The 12,230-nt window shown below is 37.4% G+C and overlaps 1 protein-coding gene across 1 annotated transcript; it reads right to left on the reverse strand.

Moving 5' to 3' along the window:
• Positions 1 to 4,916: 4,916 nt before the first annotated feature.
• Positions 4,917 to 10,912, reverse strand: LOC144038729 (uncharacterized). Its single transcript, XM_077551435.1, has 5 exons — positions 10,875 to 10,912; positions 7,563 to 7,747; positions 7,104 to 7,311; positions 5,975 to 6,089; positions 4,917 to 5,600 (listed from the first exon to the last, which is right to left on the reverse strand). Exons 2-5 carry the CDS (start codon positions 7,619 to 7,621, stop codon positions 5,500 to 5,502), a joined length of 483 nt encoding a protein of 160 aa, XP_077407561.1. The 5' UTR covers positions 7,622 to 7,747; positions 10,875 to 10,912; the 3' UTR covers positions 4,917 to 5,499.
• Positions 10,913 to 12,230: the final 1,318 nt, after the last annotated feature.

The raw sequence follows: 12,230 nt of genomic DNA on the forward strand, positions 1-12,230 counted from the left end.
TTGCCATCCAAGTTATTTGTTTTTAGTTATTATTATTATTATTATTAAAATAAGAGTAGAGACTAAACTATTTAATCTAAAACAATCACACAATTAACATTACCTTTTATAAAAACATTTTATTTGACCTCATTACAAAGATTGATGGCTGTTGGCATTTTTTAACCCGAGAAAGGGAATGAGTCATAGCAACTACAATCAGTCAAAGCCACCCATGCTCTACAAGCATAAGACATGCATCTAAATTTTATAATATCTTAAAACTATACCTCTCTATGTTATTTGTGTATTAATATTCGTTCGTTTTATAGCAAACATAATTTTTAAATATGACGTATTTGCACTCTTGAAGCCAGTTTAAGTATTCAACATTAGTGCTTAAGAAATTTATGTAAGGGGCTTATAAAATCAGTTACGGCAACAATTTATATAATGTCGTTCAATTATTTAACGCAGACAATTGCGGGTTTTAGCGTTAGAAGTTTTATTAGTAATTTTACCGTCTAATTAATTTATCCCGTTTAGCGCTTATTAAACGGCTTAATTTGTTTTATTACATAAATTTGTATTATACAGTTATTTTATTTGCAAAGCAACATTTCAGTATTCATCATTTTTTCAATACACTTTTCTTAAAGATACGTCCGGGACTCTCCTTTATATAAAATTACATACACTCATAACATTATTAACGGGCGGTCGCCGTGTACGCACATTCAAAGTTAAATTGCCGTCATTAAAACCATCGAACAAATGCCATATCTTATTAGAATAAACTAACCTTTTTCACAATATAATCAAGTCCCGTCGTTCAATATTAATTACATTTTAAGTCATTATTTAAACGGTATGATTAATCCGGAAGCTTTAATTCCGACTAGCGGAAGTCATATCAGGTCAAATCATTTAGTCTTATATCATTATTTAGTTATATAAATGGTTATAACTTCACAAAAATACCTAAAGCTAGTATTCTAGCATTATTCATTATTTTGTCAACAAGCTTTCGATCATTTCTGGCTTTTCTTCCACTCGAAGAAATTACAGATGTGTGTTGCACCAGCTCATCTAGTTCGTGACGTTTTTTCACACATGCAAGTTCAACGTTCTTCATCAAAGAGATTAGACACACTGCAGATTGTAATGACGGAAAATAACCTTTTCTACAGCCGTCTTGCATCCAGTCGCAAAGTTCTTTTTTTGTTTCTCGTTTAGCCTTTGTAGGTAAAATCCCTATAGCCACAGCGCATGCGTTCCCAATTTGTTTATCCAGCGTCATCCCATCTAAACTCAACGGAATCCCATTCGGGTCAAACCACTGTGTTTTGAGTTCAAATAGAGTGTCCATGTTTCGTCTTAATTATTAACTCAGGTATTTTATAGCTTATTGATTTGTATTATATTATATTATATTGTAAATTATCATAGTTCAGTTGTATTAATATTTAAATGAAGTGACGTCTCACTTATAACAGAATTAATCAACTGTTCTCGTCGCGGTCCCTTTAAGATTTTACCGTAACGTTAGAGTTTCTTCACCGATCAGACGGCATACACACAACGGACAGACAAGACATGTCGTTTTGTACGACATATCAACACATAAATATCCGGATGTCAACTGCGCTACCCCAGCTTCAACAGTTTCTTTGTCTTTGAATTTTAATCACGAATATTCAATAGACCTATTGGCTTGATCTAAAGCGTCGTATCAAATATGCTTTAGTCAGCCCGACTTACACGAGTTGAGTCAATACATCTTATCTCTTATATCTTGTCTAAAAATGTCAATATCCAATTATTCATAGACCTATCGATTAATCTTAAAACGGCGTATTAAGTCCGTTTTATGTCAATCTGACTTCCATAAGTTGAGTCTTTTGTCCCTAGAAAATGAAGCAGTCGATCCTCCCGCAGCTTTAATCGGCAACACTTATTCAAGGATCTTCGTTATCTAATTACCCAAGAATCTATTACTCATAAAAACAAAGTGTTTGTCTCTCCCGCGCATCAGGCAGGGATCAAGACAAAGATGCTTTTTGAGCCGACTTCTCTCAACTTAAATATGTATGGACGTAAAACCAATGCCCATACATCTACCGCTTGGTTACAACAATAATGTTTCCCCAGCTGATTTACTCTCAACTTCAACAACTTAATCTTAATCTTAACCTCATATACACAGACTTCAAATCAATTATCTACGTATCTATCGTCTGTAAAAACCAAATTGTAAAGACAAAATGTTTCCCAGACTGACTTACAAGCGATCGTTATTAATCTTTATAACTCCAAAAAGATCGCATATCATCTGCGCATTTCCGCATACACTACCACGTCACCACGTGTATAGTTCAAACACCGCGGTAAAATCCGAAATCTGGGACTTTCACGTCCAAGCAAACGATTTCAAAATTCATCACTATTTTTCTTACACAGACTCCAGCCTCAAAATAATTTTACACGACGAATTTACCAGCCGCCGCGCCCTGAAACAGACAGAATTCCTAAAACGTGGATTCATTTGTCCACTTACCTTAATTATTATGTGGCCGTAGAATTCTGCCCGTCCCTGAACGCCCCGCTGGAAACTGTCGAAACGTCGGTGGTCGCCAATTGAAAGATTAGGAGGTATTTTGTCCTCCTTGCGTGTTCAAATATGAGGGTGAGTTGTTGTAAGAAAAATACATTCTTTGCAAAAATGATTTTTAATCAAACAAGAGATCTCTTGGAACATTCAACACTCAGGTACATCACTTAAGAACGTGGAATTTCTGAGCGTCAGAATGTGTCCCCTCTTCCGGGTTGCAGACGCTATATATAGTTTCTTAAAATCCGCCCCTCTGATCATTTCGGCCAGTACTTTTCCAAAGGAGGTGGCAAGACGAAGTCTAATGTAAACAAACGTTCAGGGGCAAATTTGGTGCATAAACTGGGACATAGTTGAAGGGTCTGACTTCCCCAAAACAATATCTCGCAAAACAACCCGAACTGGACATAACTGATAGAGACAATAATGTATGTGTATGTGTATTATTTCAAAACGAATTCTGTTTTCATTGGTGAGATGTGCGTGTATTTAAAACAACGAATTTCTGGCCCAATCAGTGTCTAGGCAGACTGTGAGAGCCAAATGTGTTTTGGCAAAGAAGTGCGGAGAAGGAACTTTTTAGACAAAACAACGTCGTTCAAGCTTAAGGTTAGAGCATACGAGGTCAACATCATGTGCCCTGCTGAGACACAAGATTTCTAATTCAAAGGTTAATATGGAAAATTAAAATGTTCATATGTGTAACAATAGTTGGTATATAAATTTAGGTATTAAAAATGTTATTATATCTTTCATATGTTAAAGACAAAGTTTATGTTACACCACTTACATCAAATATAAATTACATGAAAGACCGAGTTACAGTTGCAATCAACATTGGCAACTTACGGTTGTCTTTACTGCCAGTGGTAAACACTAGCCACGTGTAAAACCTAAAAACTTGAAGCTATTTACAACACAAGTCCAAGCTACAGTTTTCCATTGTTTTTCATTTTTGCAATATCGCATGATTTTTAATTTTCATTTGATTTGTAGCTTTAAAGGGTATCCCCTTGAGATGCAACATCTTTCAAAGGTGACATTCCAACACATACAAATAGTAATAATGTACAAAATAAAGGTAAAGAATTCCGCTGTGTTCTTTTTTTAATCACCCTTACTTTCTCATTAATTGAAATTAATGGAATATTTGTTTCATTTATGAAACTGCATTTATCATTTTAAACTACTTTTTTTGTTGATAATAGAAAAAAACATTTGCTATTGAAATGCTTAAATTTAAAAGGATTTGGAACAATTCAAACCTGCTCTCAAAAATGATTAAATAATTAATTGGATAGCCAAGTAGTTTATTAAGTAGTTGATTAATTGTTGCACCCAGTTGCTTGTTTTTCCAAATATGATTCACTCTTTTACATGGTTTAAAAGGTTATCTATATGTCTTCTTTAATTAAAAAAAAGGGCAGGGGGCACAATTACATTGACTTTACAGAATTGAACGTCTTTGGCGAGATGTCTACACAGCAGTCACTTGCCTCTACTATGCTGTGTTGCACCAAATGGAGGAAGATGATCTCCTGGACCTGTCCAGCAGTGTTCACCTTTTCTGCTGCCATTATGTCTTCATTCCTCGCTTACAAGCCCAGCTTGATGTTTTTAACGATGGCTGGGACAGTCATCCCATGAGCAGCGAGGGAAATCGTACCCCGAACCAACTGTGGCACATGGGACTGCACTATAATTTACAAGAGTCTAATGATGTTGTAAGTACTTTTAAAAATTTGGTAAGCAAAACTTACTTTAAACAGTAGACAATGATTATTTTTTTCATATCAACTACAGGATTTGAACATCCCCCTGGTAAACTGAGAGAGTAGTGGCCTTGTGTCCAGCGACACCGACTCTTGTGTCTATGTGCCTGAAACTGACTGCCCTTTGACACCTCAAGAACTGGCTGGACTCCATGCTGCTGTGGATCCAGCAGGACCTTCTACATGCATGGGAGTAGACCATTATTTGGCTGCAGTGAACTACATGCACAGTATAAACTGTGTAGGGTCTAGCCAAGCGCTTCTGGGCTGTTATTTGTTTAAAACTGCCTGCACTAAATGACATTTTATGATTTAGTACTATATTAAGTTTGTATTTTTTTTTAATTGCTTACACTTTAAGAAAACAACCTGTTAAAAGTGGAGCACATTCATTTACAGTAAATGTATATTTAAAAATAAACTATTCAATCAGCAAGCAGACTCTTTATTGACATAACAATTTGGTTCATTGATTGTGCTGCAAACTTGTCACGGTGTGGTCACAGAGCGGCGTGGTGTCTGTTGGCGTAAGAGGTGGAGGACCACAGCAGGAGTGCGGGTTAGACTGACGTACTTTATTGTACCACATACACTAACCAGGGTACTGGTTAGTATTAAATAAACAAAGAACTGAAAAGATACAAAATCAAAATGACAGACAGAACTCCGGGGGTGACCGTGACAAGTGGCAATGATCCCACGCCGACTGATCACCACCTGGGAATTAAATACACCCACACTAATTAGGGACTAGTCACACCTGGGGCCAGGCACAAGTGGCTGAGGGCCCGGATTGGTTAACCCGCGGAAGGGCGGGACCCCACTCAGGGCCCTCAACCAAAGCCAGATCTTCCCAGACTTGACAAAACTACACTAAAACGTTGATAGTTATTTGAATTGTCTTTTCGTACAAATGGACAATGAACTGTAATAAGAACCTATCTAGCGAAACATCAGAACTACATTATTTAAAGTAATGAAATAAAGATTTTGATCTATACCAAACCAAAACCAGTATCAGTTGTGGCTATGCAGTTCTTTAAATGGTCACTGAATTCTGTGTAATGGCTGTAGTGGCCAGGCAACTTTTAAGTTTTGGAAGCATGTAGAAAACGTGGGATGTTCCCACGTTTTCTCTCACCACCACGTTTCTCTCACCACCTCCACTTTCATATCTGGCATGGGTATCTCCCATCCCACCCAGAACTTTAGGAGCCTTTTAAGATTCTCTTGAGACTCTAAAAAAAAGAAGAAAAAGTGAAATTAAGTTGTGCATGCTATTAAGTAACAATAATCAATTAGATTAGTTTTTATTTTATTTATGTATTTTTTTGGGGTGAAAAAAACAGGGGTTCTGCAACATCAGGGAAAAAAAAGTGATCCCTGCTAGAGGATGATCATTTAAGAAAATCAAATCACAGATGTCCCTATAAATAACTGATTAAAATTCAGCCTTGTAGCAATATGTGTATGCTTATGCTTAATACTCATAATACAACTTGTGTTCATAAACAAGAAAAAATGGTTAAAACGAACTTTTAATTCTCAACCACATTTGAAAATCTGCATTTATGCATTACAAAATGTGTACAAATATCAACATGTAATTTACCTGTCCTCACAAACTGACGCAAGTACCACATTATTCTACATCTACAGTCAACGGAGTAACCATCTTCATTGTCCAACCCAGATTCCTCAGGCCATTTGATTAGGTCCAAAACAACCTAGGACAGCAAATGACACAATCATTATGGCACCATAGTTGGCATTGAACCAATTCATTCTATTTTACAATTTTCTCTCTAATTTATATAAATGGTCATTCCACACATGGGTGTTAATTGTGTGAAGGCTGATGTTGTGGTCTCAACAGCTTAACAATGAAATCTGTATCCTGCTGAGGGAAACAACATGTGATTGTTGATTTCTCGTCAGACTTTGTTCAAGGTTGGAATTGTTCATTGAGCTTTTACTATGCATATCTGTGATTTCCTACTGTGTGCCTGTTCATTGAACGCACCCTAAGTCCACTGCAGGAATGATTGCTGCTTTTTCTTCTGCTTCTTCACGAAAAACATTTGCTCTTGTCACAAAACGTTTCTAAAACTGAAAATTGAAAACCACACGTGTTCTTCATGTGCTTATTGAAAACATGCGTAGGCAATGCCAATGCTGTTGCATAGTTTACGTGGACGTCCAGCGAGCACTACACTTAATAAGCTTAATTAGTGCTTCATGCTTCTCCACGAGCAGTGCACGTCCAGCGAGCGCTTCAGTGCGTGAAGCTATCTTCCTGCGCCCTCTCGCACACACGTGGAAAGAGGCGTGTTGCTTACTTAAGGCGTTTTCCACATACCGGTAGATATAAAACAGAGTTGGTGGGCTGTCTCGTATTTATTTTTTTTAAGTACCGGTACTAAGAAAAAAATTATACTGAGCCGTTTTTGACACCAAAACATCAAGGTACGGTACTGGCACCAGTATCCCATGCAACACTATTTTCATTACACTTTTGCGAAATACTTGTATTTAAACAAGTCTCAAAAACAATGGGAGCGTAAATTTTTTGGGGCGATATTTGCATTTTTTGAAATTACAGTGTTTCCATTAACAGTTTGCTTTTGCGCAACTTGCATTTTGCGCAAATCTGAGGGTAATGGAAACACACATATACAGAAGGAAACAAAACATTAAAAAACAATACAAGACTCAAGTGTAGAATTATCTTTTAGGCTTACCTCCGCGTGATCGGCATTGTCACCCATATTTATGGTCCTCCTTCCAAGACCCGCTTCCAAGAGAAAAGTTTCCTCTTTTGGCGTTTTTTCTATGTTTGTTGATAGCAGACAGAACTGCAGTTCTATCAACTTACAGACAGAAACAATAAGAGGATTTGCCAAACTTCTTTTGCGCTTCTGACCTCGAGAAGCAAACACATGGAAACATCTATGAAGCACAAAAAGTTTTTAATTAGTGAACATTAAATTGTCAAGGATCTGTCAGTGACTCAAAGACAAATATATCTTCTAAATATATTATATTTAATGCATTTTTTTAATTCAATGGTACAAAGTTGTTGTTTTTTAAATCTACATACCACATGAGTACTGTCATTCTAAAATCGTAATATCGTTAACCAATGTAATATTGGCTTCCATTTTTCAAAAACAAGCTATCACATTGTAATGGTCACTTACCTCTGCATCTCTTGCTGCACTGTGCCTGGTCTGGCTATGACACTGCTGGTAGGCGTCATAGCTGCTGGTTGAACAGTGCGCTGGGATGTAGGTTGAGCAACAGGTGTAGAACTTGTGGTGCTTCCAAGCTGATGACTTAAGCAGTCAAGCAGCACACGGACTGCTGATTCCACATTTTGTGTATTCTGAAAATATAGAGATATGTGAAGGCTACATACAGCAATTAGAGACAGCTGGAACATGAGATTTTTGAGTGACTAAAATGATGTGTTGTCACATGTGAAGAACAGCTGAAAAATGAAAAGATACATTAATTAAATAATTGTTTAATGGATCAAATACAAGACATTCCCAAAAAAGAGGGGGAAACAACCAACTACAGCACTACAAATCACACAAAAGGGCTCATCTCGATTGTCTTAATTGAAACATACAACTAGGAGCTCCAAGTTGTCCCTCAAATCTTTGGAAGCAACTCAAAAGATGTTCTTATGCAGCCGTTTTAAGGAGGGAGTAAATTGTTTTAAAGACACATCTTGGAACAAGGATGGACCACTGAAAAGATTTCATGGGTCAGCTTAAGTAACGGGTCCGCCGATAGATCCTCTAAGGATATATATATATATATAGCTTCTTGATGTTGAGGTTTGAAAACCAGCTGGACTGTAAATAATCCTAAACTAATATTGCATTGTTTATCATATTGGATAGTATATCATATTTCACATTTAATATACAGTAAATATTTTGTTGCAGTATGTCTGTTCTTTTTTGTGAAGTGTTTGATACTAATGACTTAATTATATGGGTGTTAAAAAAAAAGATTCAGCAATATATCACGAAATTACAGCGCACAGCACAATTCTTGAATCGATTTGATATGCGGCCGAATCTATTCTTAAACCTCAATTTTTTTAATGGAGATATTCAACCAAACGTCTTACTTTAGGGTTAGGGTTCATACGTTAAACATGGAATAATGTTATATTAATGGACATTAAGCCTTAATATTTTATTTCAATGCTGTTCAAACATCAAACAGATTTTAACAGATTGTTTTGTTAAATACAGTGGCTCACAGTTATGAGCCTGAATTTTAGTATTAGTAAATAAATAAATGTTCATACTAATCTTACAGTGTACACGTACAAGTTTACTGATGAGTATTTTCTAAATTTGAGTTAAAAACAAACAACACACGCAATAAACAATTTATAGATTTGTATCAGGATTAATTGGTATTGAATAGAATCGTGACCTATGAATCATGATACGGATCAAATCGCCACGTACTAGGCAATTCACACCCCTACTTAATTACACTGGCTCATGATTACCAAATCTAAGAAAGTGATACCACCTACGCCTGAGGTATTTGTCGAATGACACAATCAAGGGATGACGTCTCATTTTCCTGAATTATTTACAAAAGGCCAGGTTTTTTTTTTTTAAAGGTTGGTTGGGTTATTTGAAATGCTTGTCCTGTTTAGTGTAACAGTAGTAGTAGTACGGCATCATAACTGATCAATTAATATTAAAAATGGAAACTCCCATTAGTCCATTAGTTGTTGTGTAACTATTGTATATATATATATATATATATATATATATATATATATATATATATATATATGCTATACATATAAACTTGCTACCAGTAACTCCCCTAAATTAACTCTTTCACTGCCACTGACGTCAAATAACGTCAAGTAAAAACCTACGGAGGGCTGCCAATGACGTTAAAAGACGTCATCCAATTTTTTTATTATTATTTTTTGAAACGGGTGCCGGCAAGCCTTCAGGACATGTGGTGAAAATTTCAATCAGGTTTTTTGAGCCTAATGACTATTTTTGGCCCCTAGAGGGCAGCGATGACTCTCTTTTGACAAGATCGGATGGGCGTCAGTAGAGGCGGAGCTAGAGCGTCGAGCAGGAGATGAGAATGTTAGACAAAGGAAAAATGGCGACCGGTTGCGAGGTTTTCAAATTCGAAAAGCATCGACCAACGATAAAAAGCACATTGATGACGACGATGATCATCATCGATGATGATGATGACTCCGTGTTTGGAAAGCATTGACGCGGCAGTAGGAGACGTTAGATGGAGCTAGATGGAGGAGGGAGGAAATGGACAAGGCGCCCGTTTGCAAGCAGCTCTACACTTACAAGACGAAAGGCATCGACCAACGCTAAAAGAGCACATTGATGACGACGATGATCATCATCGATGATGATCATGGTGAATCCGAGCTTGACGGCGAAGTTGCAAGCGCTGACGCGGCGGCTATGACAACGTCATAAACGCGGAGCACAACCGAGCACGTTCAGGCGGACGTTCAATCGGACGACGGAGAGTGCCCCGAGTCCAATGCATATTCATCGGAGGAGTGTGTACAGTCTGCTACTTGCTATTTATTCCCCGGAAAAAAAGTCCGTCAAGAAAGTGTAACGTTTGCACGCGAAACGGACAATCAAAAGTGAAAGTAAACTTTTGTGCGAGTCCTGGTCCCTCTCCTTGCACGCAGGAGAGCGTTACAAAAAGAAAAACTGTATTTGAAACATCCACATAATTGTAAGTAGTACCACAGTTGCACACATTTGTAAATAGTTTGCGAAATTGTTTTGTCAAATTTTTACATTGTTGAATGGAAATAAACGTATTTTGCAAACTAAAAACACTTTTTTATTGTTGGTGAAAGCGTTTTACAGAAGTAAAGCACTATTTAGGTGTCTGTGGCATCATTCATGGACAAAAAGAAGTGTACAATTCACTAGAGTGCATGAAATAACATCGTTTCACAAAAAGCTCTTTTTCTCCGTTTTTTGTTTCAAAACAGAGAATTTCGGTGAAAGTAACCATTTTCTATTGTTGATTACTGAAGAACGGAATAAGGTAGAAACAAACTTTTTTTTCTGATGAAAGATGAAAGTCCATTCTTTCATTTGGTAGTATGTGTGTTTCCATAGTCCAAACACAATATTTTCTGTGGACCTTGGAAGATCAGTCAAAATGCTTAAATCGGCTGGCACTGGGGACAACCCGTTTCTGAAAACGTCTGGCAGTGAAAGAGTTAAACTACATCAGGCTCACAACTTTGCGTTTAGACTACTGCATAACTATTACTTTGACAAGAACCGCACCAGGCTCATGGTGTGCGTGCTGAATAATGTATGCAAAGCAGACCTGAAAAGAACTCAGACGCTGAGTTAAAGCTACGAGACGCTCAAGGAAGCGCTGGTGAACTATATGTCGACCACCCACTTAAAAAAAAAAACCCATTAATGTCAAGATAGTAGCGATATTCCGCTCACCTGCTGCTGCAGCGAAGAGCTGTTGCTCTGACCCAGAGGTGGGCATCGAGGGCCGGAGTCCTGCAGGTTTTGCATGTTGCCCTTCTTCAACACAGCTGATATATGATCAGCTCATCAGCAAGCTCCGCATAAGCCTGATAACGATCCTGCTGATTGGAATCAGCTTGTGTTGGAAGTGAGAAACCTCTAAAACCTGCAGGACTCCGGCCCTCGAGGACCGAGATTGCCCACCTCTGCTCTGATCGGTCATTTTTCTAGAAGGCAAAACAAGATAAAGTACACTATGGAGTCAAATGTGTACATACATAACATCGATTCGGTGCATCTTCCCTGCAGTACCTGTCAATGGCGCATATGTCAGCGACATGAATTCGTTTGTTAGCCAGCTAACTTAATACAAGAAATAACAATTTTAACCAACACAGGGGAGCAGCGCACTGCACCACTCTTGGCATATAATGAAGTAGTTTAGTTGTTCATTGTTGTCATATAGCCACAGTATTCCAAAGCATGAGATGCAATTAAGTCCGTTGCGCCAGAAATGGCGATAACGACTAGACTGCTAGAAAGCCAGCTAGCTAGAAAGCGAAATATGTGATGCTAATCATAAAAAAAGGTTGGATGACCAGCGTTTAAACAACAATATTTGAAAGAATGATGAAGTAACATAATACTTACCTTGTAATACCAGAAATCCTTCCGCGAGTCCCGCCACCGTCGTTCGCTAAACCAATGAGTTTGCGCTTCAGTCCGCTCAAATCCTTCTCACTTGATTGGTCAAAACAACCATCTATTGCACCAGAGCCCGCCCCCTTCTTTCTCTACGAGTACAAATCACGGCGCTCTACAAGTACAAATCAATTTGCCTCATACGTCACGGTACATTTGGTGCAAAACTTACGTCACTGGAAAGCAGCAGAAAAAACACTTGTGACACCTAGTGGCAACTTCTTTGACTACAAGTTGTCATTTCTACAAGTACAAATCACAACTTTTACAGATACAAATTTACACTTTCAGTACAGGTACATTTTTTTTGTACAGGTACAAATCGTGACTTTTACAGGTACAAATTTGTTTTTACAGATACACATTTTTTTTTACACATACACTTTTTTTTTTACAGGTACAAATTTTTATTAGATACAAAAAATTTTTTTACAGGTACAAATTTTTATTACAGATACAATTTTGTTTTTTTACAGGTACAAATCACGACTTTTACAGATACAAATTTAGACTTTTTTTTACAAGTTAGTTTTGCACCATATTTACCTCCATAGTTTTCTTCTGAGTAAATGGGGAATTTTTGAACACCAGAACGTTGTTGGTTTGGCTAATAGACATTTGCCACAA

The sequence above is a fragment of the Vanacampus margaritifer genome, chromosome 18 (assembly GCF_051991255.1).
Source record: "Vanacampus margaritifer isolate UIUO_Vmar chromosome 18, RoL_Vmar_1.0, whole genome shotgun sequence".
Classification (NCBI taxonomy): Eukaryota; Metazoa; Chordata; class Actinopteri; order Syngnathiformes; family Syngnathidae; genus Vanacampus; species Vanacampus margaritifer.

Coding starts and splice junctions, on each gene's coding strand:
- LOC144038729 (XM_077551435.1), bottom strand. CDS start 7,621: ATGACGCCTACCAGCAGTGTCATAGCCAGACCAGGCACAGTGCAGCAA. Junction 7,312..7,562: donor GTGCAGCAAGAGATGCAGAG/GTAAGTGACCAT, acceptor TGTGCTTCATAG/ATGTTTCCATGTGTTTGCTT. Junction 5,601..5,974: donor GCGTCAGTTTGTGAGGACAG/GTAAATTACATG, acceptor TCTTTTTTTTAG/AGTCTCAAGAGAATCTTAAA.